The sequence below is a fragment of the Schistocerca cancellata genome, chromosome 3 (genome assembly GCF_023864275.1).
Source record: "Schistocerca cancellata isolate TAMUIC-IGC-003103 chromosome 3, iqSchCanc2.1, whole genome shotgun sequence".
Classification (NCBI taxonomy): Eukaryota; Metazoa; Arthropoda; class Insecta; order Orthoptera; family Acrididae; genus Schistocerca; species Schistocerca cancellata.
This window is the reverse complement of record NC_064628.1, coordinates 436,465,850-436,487,916: the sequence shown is the minus strand read 5'-3', so window position 1 is coordinate 436,487,916 and position 22,067 is coordinate 436,465,850. Positions and strand designations below refer to the sequence as shown.

The 22,067-nt window shown below is 39.2% G+C and overlaps 1 protein-coding gene across 2 annotated transcripts in view; it reads right to left on the bottom strand.

The window, feature by feature from the left end:
- The window catches only part of LOC126175182 (protein tumorous imaginal discs, mitochondrial-like), a 113,280-nt gene extending 94,477 nt beyond the window's left edge, over positions 1–18,803 (bottom strand). For both annotated transcript variants that reach the window (XM_049921772.1, XM_049921774.1), the window contains exon 1: positions 18,584–18,803. In XM_049921772.1, the coding sequence (XP_049777729.1) occupies positions 18,584–18,764 (181 nt within the window). In that variant the 5' untranslated portion in view covers positions 18,765–18,803. The remainder of the gene's footprint in view (positions 1–18,583) is intronic.
- Between the last annotated feature and the right edge of the window lie 3,264 nt (positions 18,804–22,067).

The window sequence follows — 22,067 nt, the reverse complement described above, 5'->3', positions numbered from 1 at the left end:
GGCACTCCTCCTGCCATAGTTGTAAGACTCTCTTACTCAACAACAAAATGACAGCATGCAGGGGAATGGACACTGTTTCATGTCATGTTCACTCCTGGCTGCTTGCTCATTTCACAAACTTCTCCCAATGCCCCTGGTATCCAGCACTTCCCTCACTTCTGCTAAAGAAGGAGTAGTTTGTCCTGTATTGTTTATATCATTTTCTCTACTAGTTACATTTGTTGCAATGCTTGTGGAGCACTAAGGGGAGAAAACAAGAAACTCATCTGCTCCAGTGCCTTCAGCATCAAGGGAGTCCTGCAGTAAATACAGTGTATTCATTTTCGTGGCGAGTCCTGAACACACAGTCAGGTAACATTACTGAATAGCCTCGGAAGTCTCCCCCCCCCCCCCCCCCCCCACTGAACTATTAGTGCACACTACTTCAAAACTGTAATGCCTTTTGAAAACAGTAGATAAAGTAGATTTAAAGGATATATCTGTAATGTGATCTTTCTTACAATTAGTAAAATCTAAAATAATTCTCAGCCACTTCAGGAGCCACAGTAGAGATCTATTCCAAGCCTGAAGTAAAACTTTAAAATCAGTCACACTCATCTCCAAATGGCAGTCTTTCCCATACATCCCACATGGTCTCATTGCTCATTGTCTATTATTAAAGTATTCTGATTGGTGGGCAAGCAACTGTATGGTATGTGGATGACTGTGATGTGGATATTGTCACACCATGCGGAGTCGCTGCCTGAAGTTAAGCGGTGGTTCACCAGCATCATCAGAGAGGCTGCTCACATAGCTGGTTCTAAGGCCTGGCAGCCAACCTAAATCCTTCATGGTGCACCTAGGCCAACTGTTTTTTTTTTAAGTAGGAAGGTCTTGCAGACCCATCCAACGTGCACTCATAAGCAAGCCATGTTCGGTCTGCTCCCTACAACTTATGGTTAACACATTTTAAAATACTGATAGCTTTTAGAGACTGTGCTTCAGGTTGCTAGGTGTGGCAATGAGGTAAGTTTAAAATCAAATACGTGACTAGAAACCTCAAACTCTTTTTTAAAATCAAGAACAGTGTCCCTCACCCGCAAATGTGGAAAGTTAAAAGCAGAACGTGAATGGCTAAAATGGACAGAACAAAAGATGAAGAAGTCCTCCATACACACAGAGCACTAGATAACTTTTTATTGTTGACTGTATATTATTACGAGACATAGCAAAGATAGTCACCCTTAAAACACTATCTTGGGGAACACCATAATTTTGTCCAAAGTGATTACAGAGGATGTTAACAACTCAGTATTTCAAAAAATGTGTTGAGAGAAAGGGGCACATAAAGATGGGAAGACACCCCACTCATGGATCTGTTTGAGGTTATTGTGCTTCCAAGTAGTATCCAAGCCCTTCTTGATGTCAAAAAATATATTAAGTGATGCCGGTACAGGAAAGCCTGTTGTATAGTTGCTTCCAGGAGGACTAAGTTATCTGAGAGAGAATGATATCTCCTGAGCCACACTGAAAGTTATTAAAAAGCTGTCTGGATTCTAAGATCCAGACAAGCATCACTGATCATTTGCTCTGAGGTCTTTCCCACACAGCCAGTGAGGGCAACCATGTGATACCTACTTGGGAAAGTACGGTCCTCTGCATGTTTTAAGACTGGAATTAAAACGGCCCCTATCTGCAAGTTGAAAGAGCAAGTTGGGAAAGTGACCTTACATCCAAATAGGGTGAAAAAGGGCAAGGAGGATTTCTTTGCTTCGTCCTATGAGGTGCTGTAAGAAGCTATAGCGGACCCTATTGTGACCAGGTGATGCAGCATCAGTTGCAGATAATGCAACATCCAGGTTCCTTACAAACAAGGGGCAGTTGTATTATCAAAGATTGGTGAGAATGAAGTCCAAACGATCCCTCTAAGTGGCTACTCAGCATCAGATAGCTGGATTCTGACTTGTGGTGGTGGTGATGGTGGTGCGTAAGCTACTATGGGACCGAACTGCTGAGGTCATCAGTTCCTAGGCTTACACACAACTTAATCTAACTTAACTAAATTACGCTAAGGACAACACACACCCCCACACCTGAGGGAGGACTCGAACCTCTTACCAGGGGAGCCGAGCAAACCTTGGCAAGACGCCTCAGACCGTGTGGCTGATTCTGATTGGTAGTGGCAGTTAACTCTGGCAAAATATCTCACCACTATCTGGGAAATGCCCCACAGGCTGCTCTGAAGACTTTGTTCCACATTACAGCAGCCACTGGGTATGTACCATCTCTTCCAGAAGTTCTCCCGATGGGCACCTATACAACTATACTTTTGGTGGAACAGTTTATGGTGTTCAGGACTTGGTGCCACAAACTCTTCTTGTTTCATCTAATAATTTAGTGATTTTCACACTTGTTATCTGAAAGACTGTGCAGCTTTTCTGCAGCTGACAGGCACTTAAACCTACACCAAACTTTCTGCCTGTCTCTGACTGTGTAGCAGCATTTGTCACTCTACCAAGGCAAGGGAGATTTTAGTTGTCCTTTGGATTGTGGAATGGATACTTCAGCAGCATGGTGGATTGTATTGACAATATGATTCACCCATTCTTAGACAGTGCCATAGAATTCAAATATAGAAAGTTGGCTGCACAGCATCCAGTTTGCCTTACTGTACAGCCATCATGGCATTTTCAGTTCAGACTGAGAAGTGATCACTTGAGTGCAAGTCACTGCAATGCTTGCGAAGGCTTGACTGCACACCCAGAGATTGATAACAGTTAACAATCCTATTGCAGTAATGAAGTGTGTGCTCTTCCCCCTTATTGAACAGACCTGTGTGATGGCATTAATAGGCCTTAAATGGCTCTACCCCTGGAGCATGTGATTGCAGTGTCCCAAAGTACATTAAATGCGTTAAAATCTCCACATGGAAGTAAGGGTGGAAGAGATGAGCAAGGAGTTCAGTGAGAGCCTCTTCATCTAGAACCTCAAGTGAGGGCAAGTAGAGTGCACATACTGTCAACCTACACACTGAGACAGTGACTGCTTGTACAGAAAAGGCGAGGAGTGATATGTGTTATTTATGAAAACAGTCATATATCCTTTAGTTCTCTCTCCACTTAGGTCATACTTTTCGTGGAGAATGCAGCAATACAGCTAAGGGGCTTAAGACAACTCAAAATCCGCGTACTGGAGGCACTGACAAGGGGACCGTACAAACTTTCCCTTGCCAATTTGATTTAAATTGACAGGGTGTGTAGAGCATGCTTAGGACCTCAACATATGTACACAGGAAGACACAGCTCTAAACCATTTCTGAGAAAATCAAGTTCGAAAATTTTACGACTACTTATATACTTTGCTTATATTCAAGTAGTTTATAGCTGAGCAGGTATGCGCTTAGTTTTAAATGCATGAGGGCTTTAGATTGGACTCCCTGCTGCCGCCTATTTTTTCCATTCCCATATAATTCTAGCAATAGTTTATGACTGTGCAAATTATCAATAGTTAATTCATACTTAATTATTTTCACATCTTTAACCATAAAAAGGAGAAAAAAATTCATATGGGGATTGGAAATTAAAAAAAGGAAGCACAAAAACTTTGAATCAAATCAGTATAAACATTTTATTTATATTATTGTATCTACATTTGTGACAGGTATTATATCTTATGAATAAGGACAATACTGATCATAGAAATATGGGCATTATTGTGACATACAGGATTTTTAATGAAATTCAAATTTTTGTGTCTATTACAAAACGTTACATTCATAAATGGTTCTCTGTCATCACACAATTTCATGGCATATCACATGTATCTGCAGTTAGAGTTATGTGAGAATGGGGGGGAGGGGGAGGGGGGGCCAGCAGGGAAGAGTACCGACAATGAGTTTTGATCCAGAGCTGTTGCACTTATCAAACTACGTGCTTCTTTGCTCAGCTGTGGGACCATACACCATATATAAGCAAGTCTAAAATTTTCAAATTCAATTTTCTCGAAAACAATTGAGAGTTGTTGTGCCTTCCTGTTTATGCATGTTGAATGAAGTCCTAGTCATGCTCTACACACCCTATTAGTATGAATCAAATAACTGAGGGGGGTTCATACAGTCCCATTGTACTATAGTTTCAATCTTCCACATTTCCTGAACCCATTCGTTTTCCACTGCAGCGGATTGGGGGTGGAGCGACGGTGGAAGGAGTTACTCAAAGGACGTATTAGTTCCCTCATGTCAACCTCCATACCACTGTAGCTATTGTCTTCATTTGGTTGGCAAGACAACACCAAATTCATGGTCTGATGGTTTTGAATATGATCTTTTTGACCTGTTGTTTTTCGTTCCCAATTAGGATGTCAGAGACAGCAGTAAGACTGTTTCAACAGCAACATAGCTTAAATGAGACGAGCGAGAAACTTAATATTGGCATTGATGGTCATGAAGTTGAGGAATTCTGCTACCTAGGCAGCAAAATAACCGACGGATGGAGCAAGGACCCCAAAAGCACACTAGCACTGGCAAAAAGGGCATCCCTTGCTAAGAGAAGTTTACTAGGGTCAAACATATGTCTTGATTTAAGGAAGAAATTTCTGAGAAATTATGTTTGGAGCACAGCATTGTATGGGTGTGAAACATGGACTGTTGGAATACCGGAACAGAAGACAATAAAAGCATTTGAGGTGTGGTGCTACAGACGAATGTTGGAAAGTACGAGAATCAGAGAGGAAAAGAATATGTGGAAAACACTAACAGGGGAAGGGACAGGATGATAGGACATTTGTTAAAACATCAGGGAATAACTTCCATGACACTAGAGGGAAATGCACAGGTCAAAAATTGTAGAGGAAGACAGAGATTGGAAAACATCCAGAAAGTAACTGAGGATGTAGATTGCAAGTGTTAGTCTGAGATGATGGGGTTGGCACAAGAGTGATTCGTGGGGGACTGCATTAGACCAGTCAGAAGACTGACGACTCAAATAAATAAATAAATGTAATGTTGTCTACTCCCAGGGCCTTCTTCCGACTTAAGGCTTTCAGTGTTCTGTCAAATTCTTCATGCATCTCCCTTTTCATATTCCTCTACGTCCTCTTCCATTTCCATAATATTGTCCTCATGTACATTACCCTTCTATAGATCCTCTATATACTCCTTCCACCTTTCTGGTTTCCCTTCTTTGTTTAGGACTGGTTTTCCATCTGGGCTCTTGATATTCATCCAGGTGGTTCTCTTTTCTCCAAATGTCTCTTTAATTTCCTGTACGTAGTATCTACCTAAATCTTAGTTGTATATGCTTCTACATCCTTACAATTCTCCTAATCTGAAACCCTTCAGTGCTGCCAGGTCTCTTCCATCTACACAACCTTTTCTCATGATTATCAGGGCTTAGTTATGATTAAATTATGCTCTGTGCAAAATTCTACCAGGCGGCTTCCTCTTTCATCCCTTTCCCCCCCGAGTCCATATTCATCTACTACTTTTCCTTCTCTTCCTTTTCCTACTATTGAATTCTAGTCCACCATGACTTAAATTTTCGCCCCTTAACTATCTGAATAATTCCACATATCCCATCGTACATTTCTTCAATTTTCTCCTCATCTGCGGAGCTAGTTGGCAGATAAACTAGTACTACTGTGGAGGGTGTGGGCTTCGTGTCTATCTCAGCTATGATAATGCCTTCACTATGCTGTTCATAGTAGCTTATCCGTGTTCCTATTTTGTTACTCATTAGTAAACCTACTCCTGCATTACCCCTATTTGACCTGAAGTTTTGTTCCTACTGCCACAAAACTTCACTATTTCCCATTATATCTAACTTTAACCTATCCATTTCCATTTTTAAGGGATTTGACATTCCACACACTGTTCTGTAGAATGCCACTTTTATTTCTCCTGATAACGATGCACTCCTGAATAGTCCCTGCCCGGAGATCCGAATAAGGGACTCTTTTACCTCTGGAATATTTTAGCCAAGAGCACACGATTGTCATGTAACCATATAGTAAAGCTGCATGCCCTTGAAAAAAAAAAAAATGGCTGTAGTTTCCCCTCGCTTTCAGCCATTCTCAGTACCAGCACAGCAATGCTGTTTAGGTTGAAATTACAAGGCCAGTTTAATCTATCATCCAGACTCTGCCCCTGAAACTACTGAAAAGGCTGCTGCCCCTCTTCAGGAACCACATGTTTGGCGTTTCAACAGATACCCCTCCACTGTGGTTGCACCTGCAATATGGCTATCTGCATCGCTAAGGCACGCAAACCTCCCCACCAATTGCAAGGTCCGTTGTTCAAGGGGGAGGTCATACCCATACCTAACAAAAAAGCAATAAAACAAATTAGACATGTCTCCACCCAACAAACACCAAAGTAATAAGACCTAACAAAAACGCCAAACACACAAACAAAAAAGAAACATGTAATAACACCCTGGAAACACATCCACAACCCACATTACCGCACCAACTACCTAAACTGAAAGCCACAATTGCACAATCACACCCCAAACTCAAATGAACCCAGTACGACACGTTGAACTCAGCACATACACGTACACATACACTACCAGAGGGCATCAACAAACACAGCAACACGACACCTGCAAACACAATCAACTCAAAAACTCTGCGCCACAGTGACATCACACACCAACAACACCATTATGTCACAGCTCATAGCAGACATTTGGAATTGGACGCTTCCATTGACCAGTGGTGAAGTTTGCCAGTCGTGTTCATGGGGTACAAGCAGAGTTTAAATTTACATAGTTGTAAGTACCCATAAATGATTGCAGTCCTTTGGTTTGCAGCTTAGTGGAGAGTCTTAACCAGAGGTTCCTGCAACTATGTGATTGTCTTACCTGCAGATCTCTGGACCTCTGTTATGTAGTGGATAATTCTAGGATTCTCCTCGATATGTTGAAGGTACGCTACACAGAGACTGCAGCTTCTTTGTAAAAGAGTACTTGTGAAGTCCTTGCTCATTACATGAAAATTGAAACAAAGTCTGACTGTGAAGTGATACGGATGCATGTAACCAGCCTTGGTGAACTCCAGTTAATCAGCCACCTGATTCTAGTGTAACGGTTGTAGAATCATTCAAAGAAATGTTTACACTCTGGAGCACAAAGTACCCTGATTATTCAGTATTAGTTGGAGGATTCTTTAACCTTCTGAGTATAGACTGGGGCATCTGTGAATTTACTGAAAGTGGTAGGGCAAACATTCATGTGAAGTAGTCCTGAACACATTTTCTGATGCCATCTTGAGCAGCTAATTTGACAATCCACACACAATGAAAAAACTTTTATACTTGTAGCTACAAACAAATGACCTTATCGACTGTGATCGTGATATGATAGCGGCGATGGTCACAAGTTAATAAATCCATCTAGAAAGCTAGGAGAGTTTTTATGTTGACAGAGCAGATCTGCAGGTATCTACAAAGGCATAGTTCCAGCTGATGAACACAGAGAAGTTATGGGTAAAGTTTGAACTGACTAAATTGTGCCCTGGAGAAGTATATGTCGAGTAAGTGGATTAATAATGGGAAAAAAACTAGTTTAGTAACAAAATTCAGTAAATGCTGAGAAAACAGTGTGTGTTGCTGTCATGGTTAAAAAAGAATGCAGAAATGTTGACAAGAAAAAGTTGTAGAAATGCATTTGTCTATGAAAATTGACACCAAACCATAAAAAGAGCTGACAGTGACATTAGTGAAAGATCTTGCTAAAAACCCGTGAAAATTCCGGTCCTATGTCAAATCACTTCTGTTCAGTCATTTGTTGACCCGTCAGGTGTGGCAATAGAAGACAGCAAAAGGAAAGCGAGAGTTTAAATTTGGCATTTAAAAAAATCATTTATCACAGGAATATCACACATGCATAACATTGTTTGACCATCACATGGACTCCCGTATGGAGGTTATAGAAATAGGTATCCCTGGTTCTGAGAAGCAAGTGAAAGAGTTGAAAACAAATAAGCCTCCAGATCTGGATGGAATACAAGTTAGGTTTTACAGAGAGTACTCTTCAGTATTTCCCATTACTCAGCTTGCATTCATTGCAAAACTTCTGCCCAATGCAAAGTCCAAAGCGACTTTAAAAAAAAGCACAGGTGACTCCTGCACAAGAAGGGTAAAAGAACGGACCCACAAAATTACAGACCAATATCTGTAATCTCAGTTAGTTGCAGAGTTCTTGAGCATATTATAAGTCTGAATATAACGATTTCCTTGAGATCGAGAAGCTTCTGTCCTAAAACCAGCACGGATTTAGAAAACATCACTCATGCAAAATTCAGCTTGCCCTTTTCTCGTGTCATAGCCTGTGAACTTTGGATGAAGAGTAAAAGGCAGATTCCATATTCCTAGATTTCCAGAAAACATTTACCTCAGTACCCCATAGCAGACTGTTAAGAAAGGTCTGGGCTTAAGGACTAGGTTCTCAGATATGTTAGTGACTGGAAGATTTTTTAAGTAATAGAACCCAATACATTTGTCCCCAACAGTAAGTGTTTGTCACAGCCAAGGGTAACATTAGGATGCCTGAGAGAAGTGTGGTAGGACTGTTCATGTTCTTTGTGCATGTAAATGATTTGACGTCCTGGCTAATCAGCAATCCGTGACTGTTTGCTGACGATACTGCAATTTATGGGAAAGTGTCATCACTGAGTGGCTGTAGGAGGATACAGGATGACATAGAATTTGTATTTTCTGTGATGAATGGCAGCTTGCTGTAAATGTAGAAAAATGTAAGCTAATATAAAATTCAATATAAATGAGTGGGAAAAACAATCCTGTAATATTCAAATACAGTTTTGATGGTGAGCTACTTGACAGAGCCACATTGATCAAATGACTAGGCGTGATTTTGCAAAGTGGTATGAAATGAAAAGATCACATAAGCTTGACATTAGGGAAGGTGAATGTTTGCGTTTGGTTTATTGGGAGAACTCTAGGAACGTGTACGTCACCTACAAAGGAGAGTGCATGTGAAACACATGCGAACTTTTCCTGAGTTCTACTCAGGTGTTTGGGATCCTGACTAGGTGAGATAAAAGGAAGGCATTGAATCAGTTTGGAGGCATGCTGCTAGATTTGTTACCGGTAGGTTCAGTCAACACCTGAGTAATACAGATATGCTCTATGAACTCAAATGGGAATCCCGAAACAGAGGGTGGTGATCTTTTCATGAAACACTGTTGACAATCTTCACTGAAAACTTCCGGGCTGATAGGCCATGGTCAAAGTATAAAACTCTCCCCTGGCGTTTCGTCTCCCGCAGTCAGAGACGAAACGCCAGGGGAGAGTTTTATACTTCGACCACGACCTATCAGCCTGCAAGTTTTATACTTCGACCATGGCCTATCAGCCCGGAAGTTTTAAGTGAAGACAATACCGGCCGTGAAAGCTTACATTGTATGATCAAACTGTTGACAATGTTCAGATAACCGGCATTCGTGACTGACTGTAGAACGATTCTACTGCCACCAAAGTACATCTTGCTTAAGGAGCGAGAAGGCAAGGTAAGAGAAATGAGAGCTTTTAGGGAGGCATATATATAGCCGTTTCTCTTTTGCTCCATTTGCGAGTGGAACAGGAAAGTAAATAACCAGTGGGGCTTCAAGACACCCTCTCCCACCCACCAGAAAAGGAACTGAAGCTATCACTTCCAATCTTCTTACGTCTAAAATTATTTGGATGTAGTTTGCTTCATGTTTATTGTTGAAAAACCATGTAGTGTAATTTAGATCCTACTGTTTTGAGTAATGTTGAGCCCTTTCCTGTTATTGGCAGATATAAATCTGTTTTTGTTAAGTTACTCAAAATTGATAACCATTATAAACAAAGTCATGTGATCTGACTATGGTACCTTTATTTCCTTTTTATCTATTGTTTAGATAAAAGTATAACAATATATTTACTGGTACCATTACAAGTCCTTGGTGTACACCAAACTTTGTGTGTGTAACTTCTGATCTGCATGTTTTCAGTGGTACAATTATCTCCTGTTAGTGACATACAGTGTTGGCAAAGATTCATTAATTTCTTTGATATACCTATGTGAATATATCAAATGTCATGGATAAGTCAAGGAATGGTTTCCTTTATATCTTCAGTAGACGTTTATGTTGATATCCCATTTTGATATCCTTTTTGCCCTGTATATTATGATATTCCAGGAAATCACTAAGTCAGCTGGGCAACAGGCATCTGTACCTTTAACTGTTTAGTAATGTTTTTCCACTTTTGTTTAGTTTTTGATGTTCAGAACAGTGAGTAGGGGATTGTTCCTGAAATGAATCTTCCACTGTGCAGCAGTATGTGCACTGTTCTGAAACTTTTTAACAGATTAAAACTGTGCCAATATGGGTCTCAAAAGGTAAGATTCCACCTAGAACTATTCTTGCAGTAATACTGCCTGTATTAGAGGCAATAATATGTTGGTAATGCTCTCTCTGAGAGCACTGTCTGAAATGTAGTGCATAAACTTAAAATTGTGGCAGTGCTTATCTGTTTGATAGCTGTGGTCATAACTTTGTCTTCAGAAAGTAGTAAGTAAGTGCAATATTGTCTGGAACTATCTCCAGGGAAATCGTTGCACATTCCTGTATCTGGATCATTTCACTTACTTATTCATAACAAAATTTCCTTTTTATGAATGTCATCCAGTGTGTGTGTCATGTATACATTTCTCTTAAAATATAAATGTAGAAAAGGAACATAGACTGATGGAAAACAAAATTGCAACAGAAAAAAATAATATAGGGCAATGTATGGAATACATTTGTCTAGGTAACATATATAAGTGATTAACATTTGCAAGATCACAGGTCAATCTAAGCACATGATAAGCAACAGCAAGTGTGAAATGCTGGTATATTAATAACCAGTGTAACTGCCAGAATGTTGAATACAAGCATGCAAACATGCATGCATTGTGTTGTACAGGTGCTTGGTGTCAGTTTGTGGGATGGAGTTCCATGATTGTTGCACTCGATTAGTCAAGACAGAGACAGTTAATGCTGTTTGTGGATCACACTGGAGTTGTCGGTCGATGAGGTCCCACATGTGATTGATTGGAGACAGATCAGGTGATCGAGAAGGCCAAGGCAACATGCTGACATTCCTTAGTGCATGGTGGGCAACAACAGTGGTATGTGAACCAGTTTTATGCTGTTTGAATGTTGTTCATGAATGGCAGCACAGCAGATCAAATCACCATGAGTGATGTAGACTCTTGAAGTCATGGTGCGTGGGATAACAACGAGAGTGCTCTTGCTGTCATATGAAACTGTATCCCAGACCATAACTCCAGGTCCAGTGTGTTTAGCACACAGACAGGTTGGATGCAGGTTCTCAATTGGCCTCTTCCTAACCAGCATAGGGCCAACTCTGGCACCGAGGCAAATCCAAATTTCATCAGAAAATTTGTATATTTATGGTAGGTTGGTTGTGTTTTAATTGATGTAGTATCAATGTATGAAGTTTTTGGGTTTTTGAGTTGTTGGGGTTTTGTTTGGTTCCAATTTTCGGTTGTAGGTGTTGAATTTTTTAAATAAATAGCTGCGGCTGAGCTATATGGAGCAAGGGAAATGTCTGATTCCACTTATTGGAGTTGCTGATGTCAGTTATTTGTTATTGACAGCTGCAGTTGTGCTATAGAGGCCAAGGGAAAAGTCCGATCCAGGGTTTTGCTGGTGTAGCGAAATGTTGTAATTTAATTTTTTTGTTGTATTTGTTATGGGATCATGCAGTGTTTTTTGAGTGTTGTATGTTTAGCTTGTCTCCGTCCTAAACATCCAATTTTCTGTGGTTGTCCCATTAGTTTCATTTTATTTTTGAACTGAGATGTTATTGTGTCATTTTTTTCTGCGTTTGTGTGTGTGTGTGTGTGTGTGTGTGTGTGTGTGTGTGTGTGTGTGTGTTGACGTCATTGTCATCATTTTGTATATTCTGGAAGTAGCCGTTTCCACCATATTGATGACATCAAGGGTCAAAGCAGACAGGTGGAATTGGAAGCTTCTATAATGCCTTCACCACTTCTGCCAAAGCCCATACGAACTGAAGATGGCCTCAGACCCAAGTAAGAGGTGTCATTGATGCCAACATGAACCACAACTTTCAGACACTGCACCCTGCATTCTCAACAGCTGCAGGCCAGTCTCCTTCAAAACTCAGATAAGGTACCTGGCAAAAATTGGACTCTTAACAGGCCTTTGAAGAAGCGAATTTTGGAAAAAAAATTAAAATACTGTATCTCTGGAACAGTTCTAGATATTTTGTTGAGGTTCTTTTATATGAAAGATAATTCCTCTGTGACTACAAAGAAATCCTCCATTTGGACTTATCTGTCAAAGTTCTTTTACTATAGCATCCCGGCCTTTTTTTTATAATTTATGGAAATCTTTTTTTTTTCAAAAATACCAATCCATAATTTTTTTATTTTTTTTTCTGTTCATTAGTAGCATATAGTTACACATTCCCTGAAAAGGAGATATTCCACTTTTAGGCTGAACAGGTTTTATAAACTACTGAAATTTTTGCCATAGATAAAACCTGTTTTATTATCACATAACAGGCTCATAAAAAACAAAACCTAGCCCTATTTAATAAAATTTTAGTTTTGAAAGATGAGTAAGAGACTCATTTTTCAAGCATTTTAAATGTTTCCAAAATGTATGTGAATTGTCCAAAGACTTAAATGTTACAATTTATAAAACTTCTTTGCGCTCTGTTTTGTACTGAAATTAGCCAGTCAATGAACTAAAAATGTGTTCCACTACTTCAGTATCTTCCTTTGATATAGAGCGATGTCCTCCTGTCGAACCAATAGGAACTGGAGCACTTCCAATCTTCAAATAATTGTGAACAGGAAGTGAGCACTGATGGCATTATTGCTATCCTTCAGCTGGAAACCTATATCCAGCAGCTGGTCCATATAATAGAATAAAGTTCACTACAATTTCATTTAACTCATAAATGGTGTCTACAATCTCTGCAATCCACCAGTCACATGCCACAAACACACCCCCTTCTCAGGTTGTGAATCTGAATATTATCCTGCTGTTTCTGAGGTGTTGGCCAAATGAACAAAATTTCTTCTTTCTTGCTCTTTAAAGTGCATGGAATATGAGTTCGCCCATCACTTTGAGTCAAAAAATGTGTGTTCTGAATTCCTTTCACAGGAGTAATTTGTTTGGACGATTCTTCTTTTTTCTGCTCCCAGAATTCTTCGATTTCCTCTTTGGACAAAAGAATGTGTAATATTTCACAACTCTCGTAAAATCCTCAGCATTCTGAATCACAGCTGTATTTGGTCTGGAAAGATTATGTTTTGTAGCATGGTGCTTCAGCAGGCCTCCTACACCATCACAAGGCCCATTCCTGTGACCAGTAGCACTGTATACGCCGTCAGTTGGCACAAGCGACTTACTCCAATTCAAAGAGCTGGTAACAATTTTTAAAATGACTAGGAGCACCATTAGAAATAATAATGATCTTCTCTGCCTCTGCAGCTGAAGAATTTTGTGCATTGCTAGCAAAGCATGTGGTGAGTCATGTCCTGAGTCATCACTTGTAACTGCAACACTTATGGTCTTGTTCTGAAAATATGTCACTGCTGTAAAAATTGAAACCTGGTCATTACTCCAATAATACCCTTGTACTTCTTGTGGAGCACTAAACATATTTCTTCAGCCTGTACACACTCTTTCACTTCTGCAATGAGTTGTTGCAATTTCTTCAGATGCTGGTGAGTTACTGCTTTCACTGACCATTTACCAAGTTCATCAATGAAACTCTCAAGGGCACAGTTTTCTTAATTAGATTCTTTTCCTCCCATGTCGCATATGTAATTTCTGCAGATTTATCTGCTACGTCTTCCAGGCCAAGTGTCTGAAAAGACAGTCCTCCCTTTCCAGGGCAGTCACCACATTCTTGAAACAAACGAGTCTCTCACTTAACGTCACAGACTGCTAATGACTTCACACGCACAACCAAGGTGTTTCATGTCATGTGCTCCAGTAAGCTCTTCAAAGCTACCACACAAAGTTCCAAATTCATGCAGTACACACATAAACAGACAATCTCTAGGTGGGTGTGGAACTATACACTTAGGTCGTAGTGCATAAAACTTTGATCTTCCAATATGTGAAGCTGTATAGTTGCTCTTATAAATTGCAAAAGTTTCTTTAACACTGCGAGTCATGTACTTCTTCACTTTCACAACTTTTTACCTTCTACTGTTACAGTTATAGTGTTGTTGTTGTCTAGGGATCTGGTCTTTCAAAGCCTCCTTTTACAAACCTCACATTTCTTGATTTGTCTACCATGTACTTTGATAGTGATGGAATGTGGTTCAAAATTGTTTTCTTTGAAAATGTCTCTGGATTAACAGTTAAAACTTGGACCTTTTCACTGTAGGATATTTCTGAAAAATTACTGGCAAGAGATGTAAGAAAGCTTTGGTTTATTTTCTTCTGAAGATGGAGTTTCTACACTGAAGAGTGTGGTCAGTTTTGCTGTAATATATTCATCCATAGCTTTAGTAATTCCTCTGCACTTTCTTGATGCATACAGTTTATGACTCAAATTCACTGACCACGGTTTCTTAACAGGACTAACACCTAGGCCCTACCTCTGTAGTTGACTGATTCAGGATAGCTATTTAATTCTTCCTCTATTCATGCAAAATCTGTATGATCTGCACCATGAGAGGCTTCACCTTGTTCAGATACTATCATTGCTGTTATTCTGTCAAAACATTTAGAACACAAAAAGTCATCACTGGAAACATCTTCACTTTCAAACACAGTCTTCAAATGAGAACACTTATTCCCAGCCTGAACCACGTGTGTTTTTTTGTTTATCTTATATATCACTCTTTTATGGATATGCAAATAGTCAGCATACTTCACACTCCTGTGACCCCAGTCACAAGACATTTCAAACAATCTTCTTCACTAGACTTGGCCACTGTTTCTATGTTTCAATACAGTGTATCGATACATGCAACTGTTTCAGTGTTTCGGAACGGCTGTGGTTCACTGTTTCGAAACAGTGGTGTTTCATTCCGCCCCTGTCTTGGATTCGATCTCGAGCGAGACACAGAAACTGTATCGTTGTTTCAAAATAAGGCTGTTTCAGTCCACCTGTGCTTGGAACGGACTAATTGTATCGAAACAGTGAAGTTTCATTCCGCTCTGTGTCGGACGAGATTCGGGCTCGGCACAGGTACTGAAACACAACATACCACTTCATGAAACACTTTCAAAGAGTGTCGAAATCTTTTTGACAGGCAATAGCATGAAGCTTAAGATATCCGAAAATAAATCTTCGTTGCTAGCTGACTGTCCTATTCCAAAATGGCGTTAACATCTGCTTTATAAACACTAACCAAACAATAAAACAACACATACTATTCACATTCAAAATAATAAATATGTGAAAATCATTCAAATAAATTACACTTTTTTTATAACACACGCTTCTCTGTTCATGTGCAGTAATCATATTAAAAAACGCAAGTAAGCCTACTACATTTTGAATAAAAAAGAAGACGTAGAGTGACAGTTATTAGACATATACATAAATTTGATGTAGGTATAATTGCAATAAATCTGTCTGACATATCACTTATAGTGTAATGGTGAACAGGAAGTGTTGGGGAGCATGGTGAATTTATAGTAACGGTTCGAAACACCTTGAAAGACAAAATTTTTTTCTGTTGTATACCTATTATCCACAATGATTCCCTTTGTGTGCATGGAAATTAGCAGGATGGGTATATTACCCATACTAACGGAATGTGGGAATCCCAGTAGAATATCCGTAGTTTCTGCAGTTTGCTCCCACCTCCAGTTCCGTTCGTGGTGGTTCTTCTGTCTTCAGCTATGGCTGTCCTCAGCCAATTGAAAAGTATGAAAGTCACACGACACGAAAGCAGTGCATTTGCTGCAGAAAATACGAAACTGCCAATACGCCCAAGTGATAGTTCCATACTTTCTGTGATATGATTAGCGCTCTCGCACCTCATTTGTGTTTATATAGACATACTTATACAGTAGACGTTCAAGATGATAAAATGTGTAGGTTTATTAGATTACAAAACATAAACTGTTTCACTGTTTCGAAACAGCGTATCGAAACATTACATTGTACTGTTTCATTTGTTTCGAAACGGTTAAGTGTTTCAGTTTGCCCATCTCTACTCTTCACAAAACGTACTGCAACTGTGTCAACTGGCAAATTCCACACGAAAACACAGAACTCACTGGATTGTCTCAGATTTCTTAGAAGCCTCTTCAGCAAACAAATTAGCACTGAACAACTACAATACAGAAACATGCACTGAACAACCATGACAAAGAGACTCACAAGAAACTACAACAAAGTGTCAGAAATATCTGCAACAGTGAAAGTGAAAAGAAATAACTGCAACAAGGAAGTGACAAGAATTAACTGCAACAAAGACAATAGAAATAAACAGTGTAACAAAGAAATTAGTAAGAAACAACTTCAGTGAAGACATATATTACCCTTGAAAGTTTCAAAAAAATGATTTTTTAAAATAAAACCTGTCCAACTTAGAGAGCTTCCACTTTTTACTACAGAGAATATAGTACTACATGGTACTAATCAACAGAACAAAATCAAACTTTCCTGGACTGACAATTTTGAAAAAAAAATTCTTTTTTCTGTAAATTATTAAAAAAAAAATCAAAGGGCGGCAGCAAAATAACTGTGACAGATATGTCCAAACAGAGGATACCACTGAAATCATAAAACAATTATCTTTCAAATAAAAAAACTCTAACAAAATATCTAGAACAGTTACAGAAAAGCATTTTTTGGAAAAATTCTGAAATTCGCATCTTCAAAATGGTGTTTGCATGTGTCATCTTTGGGCAGGAATTTTTTTGGAGAAAACAAAAAAATACAAGTTTCTTACTTACTCCTGAATTTCCACATATGCTAAATTCATTAACATACAAGACTATGAATGTAACCCCTCTGTCTGAAGTGATACGGAGAATGCCATTGGCAGCAGTGACCATGAGCAATAGAGGTGACACTTGAGGTACCCCATGCAATGTTCCGGTATCCCCATTGCCACTACAGCTTGAAGCAGCGGGTTGCAGATGGCTGACCATGGTCGGTGCTGTTCACACACAGTAGCCAGCTCCTCCTGCATCTGCACACAACAGGTGCATTCCCTATCCCTTTAACAACTTAAATTAAAATGAAGACAACAGGTAAAAGAGAAAGAAAAATGAGCCCTGTGCCCTTTAGGAAAGGATTTACTCTACCAAACTTGTCACGGCAAAGTAACTAACTGCAAATTAGAAATGATAATAGGTGTTTTATTTCTCATTGTGGGGTTCGCAAACATGTAAAATTTTGTAAATAACATCACAGTCACCGCTGAGTGTAAGAGTGATTCATATGCATTATTGAACTCTATTTGAGGCCATTATCAAGTGGTATAACTGTGCTTTCGGACTCTAATGTAGTGCAGACATTGTATACGAGAAACATTTTGGTATGATTCATATAAAATATATTAAAAACAGTACAATACCCATCAGACAGATATGACAAGGACATGCATACATATCAGAAGACTTAATTTTTGACATGTGCTAAAACATAGTTGTACAGTTTGACAACTGCAACACGGCCTGAATCTCAATATTGTAAATAAATAGCTTTTACATCAAAAGGCAATTATGATGTTATGTACAAAAGAAATAATATGTGTCACTGTAATGTACTTTCAATTCCTAAGCTAGTACTGATATTGGAGCTTAAATTGACTATAGTTATTATGCGTTTTTTTACCCTATATTGGTGGCTGTATTGTGCAGATACGATTAATAGTTTGTAAGTATATTGACTTGAACTGTATTACGAGTTGCGCAACATGTAACCTGATAAGGGAAATCATAAATCGCATTTACAAAATCAAGTAGCTGTTTACAAGCAAAAGCGAATGTCTTGTTGATATCAAAAATGTTTCTTGAAATTGTATTCTCTCATTGCTAAACGCAGACGGGAATTTACGTAACTGTAACTGCCGGTACAATATGAATAGTGTGCATTGAAAATGCTAACAATATTTATTAGTAAATATTTTCATTAATTTCCCTAATATCACAGCATGGTCACTATACGCACAATGGAATAAGTCTCTACCTCAATCAATAGAAACGATATAATAATAAAGCAGTGATTCTCATATATAAACTCTAACATAGAAGATTTTCTACCTGCCCCAAAGGCAATATACGCGAAATGTCAGTGTAGCATCCCTTCCACTTGTACAGTTTCATCAATGGGATTACATCCAATCGAGTTAGTAGAACTGTAGGTATAGCTCCTAGCGATATGCAATATACGAAGACACTACAGTACTGAATAACGCTTCACTTCAAGCAGAAGACAATGCCTGTATCTGGAAGTCCCACGGACGACACACTCTAATATTTATGGGACACATAAATGTTACAAACTCTAACCTTTTTACTGCAAAAATAAACCTGGTTCAATGCGTAAACCTGGGGAAAATTATGCGTCTAAGGAGAAAACATGCATGTGACTTACCCGGCACAAACTTCGTTGGTTGTTGTACGACGCGGAGTGATAACAATCCCTCGCCGTATTTTCGTCCACATCCTGCACAAGTCAATATAAAACGGCACTGGAATGGGTGTAACAATTGTAAACCGGAAAAATTAGCGCTTCTTATACAAATCAAGTTTATTAAGCCCCTTGCTGCAGCCATTATTTTCGGGGCACTGTAGACATAAAGATACACTTTAACCCCTCAACGACATGTGGTTTCTTTCCTGTAGTTCACAGAGGCACTCATTACTGGCGACAAAAATCCTTACGCTTGTTTCCCAGCGGTAGCACTACTGCCATAGTTACAACTGGTATTCTATTTTCGCAAATCCATATAGCGCAAACTGAAATATGTCTTACGAGAATACATAGCACACTTCAGATTCTTACATTGGTACCGGGGGAAAATAAGGAAGAAAATGAAACTGTTGGCGGGCCAGAAGTACAGTGAGACTCTGTCGTTTGGACGTACGAGATTTGCAGATTAGCTTTTTTTGGTTTGTTTTTCATGCCTAGATACGTGCGTAGAGATATTGTTGCATGAGGATCATTATATATAATCATTATTACAATACATGCAACGATATGTCTATACAGTTAATCTAGGCATGAAAAACAAACAAAAAATCTATAACTCTCGTAGGCCCAAATGACACAGTCTCACTGTACTTCCGGCTCGCAGGTTGTCGGCATAGCAAAGAAATTTCTCTAATAAGTAGTAATGTCCCCTTAGAGAATATTTCAGAACAGTACATTTGTAATGGAAGAAATTTCTCTATGGTCTGTATTCACAACTTATCTTCCAAAAATATGAAAACAAAGTGTCAGTCGCGGGATGATCGTTAAACTGTGGCCTGCGGCTCTCAGCTGTAATTTACAATAATATGCTTCTGGCAACTAACAGCCGAATACGAAAACAACTAACGTTAAGAACTTCTTGAGTGTAATGTTCATGCTCAGTAAATAACCAAAAAACTTATAAAAACAATAATATTTCAAGATGTGCTTAATTTTAATTTATATTGGTTCATTCGGCCATGAGCTGAGTATTTGACCGCCTACCACTAGATAGAGGGGTACTTAGCTCAGCTTCTGCAAGGTAGAGGATGTGAGATAGGGAATATTTTGTTGTTTCTGTTCCACGACTTCCAATACTGACAGCGCATGGGCGTGCCTGAACGTACCAAGCAGCTGCTGTGATATATTTGTTGACATGGAAGTAACATGGATTCGTGAACGCGCACTATAGAGACGATCACCTTCAACTGTTGTTCGTATTTGTATCAAGGAATATGAAATTAAATTAAGGCTGTTGTAATACAATGCAATGAGTAGAAGAAAAATTACATTCAAAACTTTTAGTAAACATCTGCGATCGTGTCGCATATTGCATAAGGAATTTAAATGTAGTACAGTAACTATTACTAATCATTTAATCGTTCGTCCACGCAGACAGTACAGAACCTCAAACCACACACAGCACCATTTCGTCAGCGTCACAACATTGGGATCGCTGAGGTCGGCAGCAGTACGAAAAAGAAAACAGTCGACACGAAGTGTTCTGAATTGTGCCGACTTTTAACGATCAGTAGTAAGGGGCTGGGACCAATTTATAGTGCCCTTACTGTAGCTAGTGTACTAGGATTTCTATGTGTAAGAAAGTTCTCATTCTCGTCAATGTTTATAACGAATTACCTATACATTTGTATTCTCTTCACTGCTTGGTCATTTATTCTAATTTCAGGGTTTCTCGATCTTCATTTCCATTCAGTAACAAATAATCTGTTTTGTGTGCTATTATCGTTAATTTATTTTCCATGCACCAATTACCAAGGAAACAGTGCCATCAAGTCGTGGTTGACACCTCTCCTGTACCAGTACTTTCGTAATGATCGCTAACGATAAAGTTTCTAGTAAATTTGGAATACCTGGCTGTAGCAATCTGTGGGGATACGAAATGGAAACATTCCAAAACCCAGTCTTAGGTAAAGCAGATGACAGACATTGGTTCATTGGTAGTACGCTGGTATAATACAGTCAGTCTACAATACTCTTGCGAGCCATCCTAGAATATTGTACGTTGTTATCCTACTTGTATATTTTTATGTTAATGTTCTAAAACGTTCTATTAAAATTGTAATGTCTAAGTGACAAGTAAATTCAATTACAAATTTTCATGTATATGTATTTTAAATTGTAATGTTTATTGACAAGTCCTATGTCATTTCGATGATGTACTACAAGGACGCTAATAAATTGAATTGAATTGTTCGACTGCATGGGTCACACACCAAATAAGCCTAAGGAAGGATACTGAACGTATAGAGGAGGGCGATTCAACTGGTCACACAACTGTTTGCGACTGAAGAGCTCCACGGAATTTCTGAAAAATCTGCACTAATGGCAGATGAAGCCTTAATGGTCGCTAACGACAAAGGTATCGGTATATTTTTGCAATCACTAACGTCATACAAATACCTGTCTGCGAATAGATTGGGAAGAAGCCCCAGTACCTGGTACAATGGGAAGTACCCTTCACTATACACTTGATAATGATTTGTGAAGTAGTGTTGTGGATGTCCACTGATGTGCAAAACTTAAGGCCGAAAGTAACTTTAACATGATGTGTCACTGTGAAGTAAGGTATCTCCATTAAATTTTGGCCACACATAGAAAGAACGCCTGCAAGCATAGTACATAAGGTAACTGAAACTAATACGCAGTCAGGCGAAGAGCAATGACACTTTTATTCAAAGACAATAGTTACACTGAAGTCACTGTGACTCATGATGGTCCCATGGATATTACTAAAAGCACAACTTGTTTTTTAGTAGGGTGTGTGATCACCATGGATGGCAATGCGTGCTCTCAGAATGCTGACATGATGGATACAAGGCTGCAAAAGAGCTTTTTTGATAAGGCATTCCATTCCACCACCAGCGTGGTTGACAACTGCAGGACGTTTGATCGTGCATCTGTATTTGTTGCAATACGTCTCCCCAACACAGTGTACACGTTCTAGATGGGATTTAAGTCAGGGAAATGGGTAGGTCAGTCCATTCGCCAAATATACTCTCATTCCAAGAGCTCCTCTACCTTCGCTATTTGAAGCGGTCGCGCATTGTCATCCATAAAAATAATGTCATGGCCGAATGCACCCCTGAAAAGATGCATATGGGGAATGTGAACAGTGTCACAATAACGTTGACTGGCAAGTGTACCGTATTCAAAGATTTCAAGAGCAGTACACTCAAGCAACATTATGCCCTCCCAAAACATTACACCAGAATCACCAAAATGAACGCATTCGATAATGTTCCTGGGCGCATTACGTGTGCCCATCTCTAGCCGTATGAGGTTATGTCCAGCATTGTCGAACTTGATAGTTTTGGTAGTTCAAGTGTTATGTTGTGCAGAGGCATAACGTTGCATTGGTGTACTGACTCCCAAATCTTTGAACATG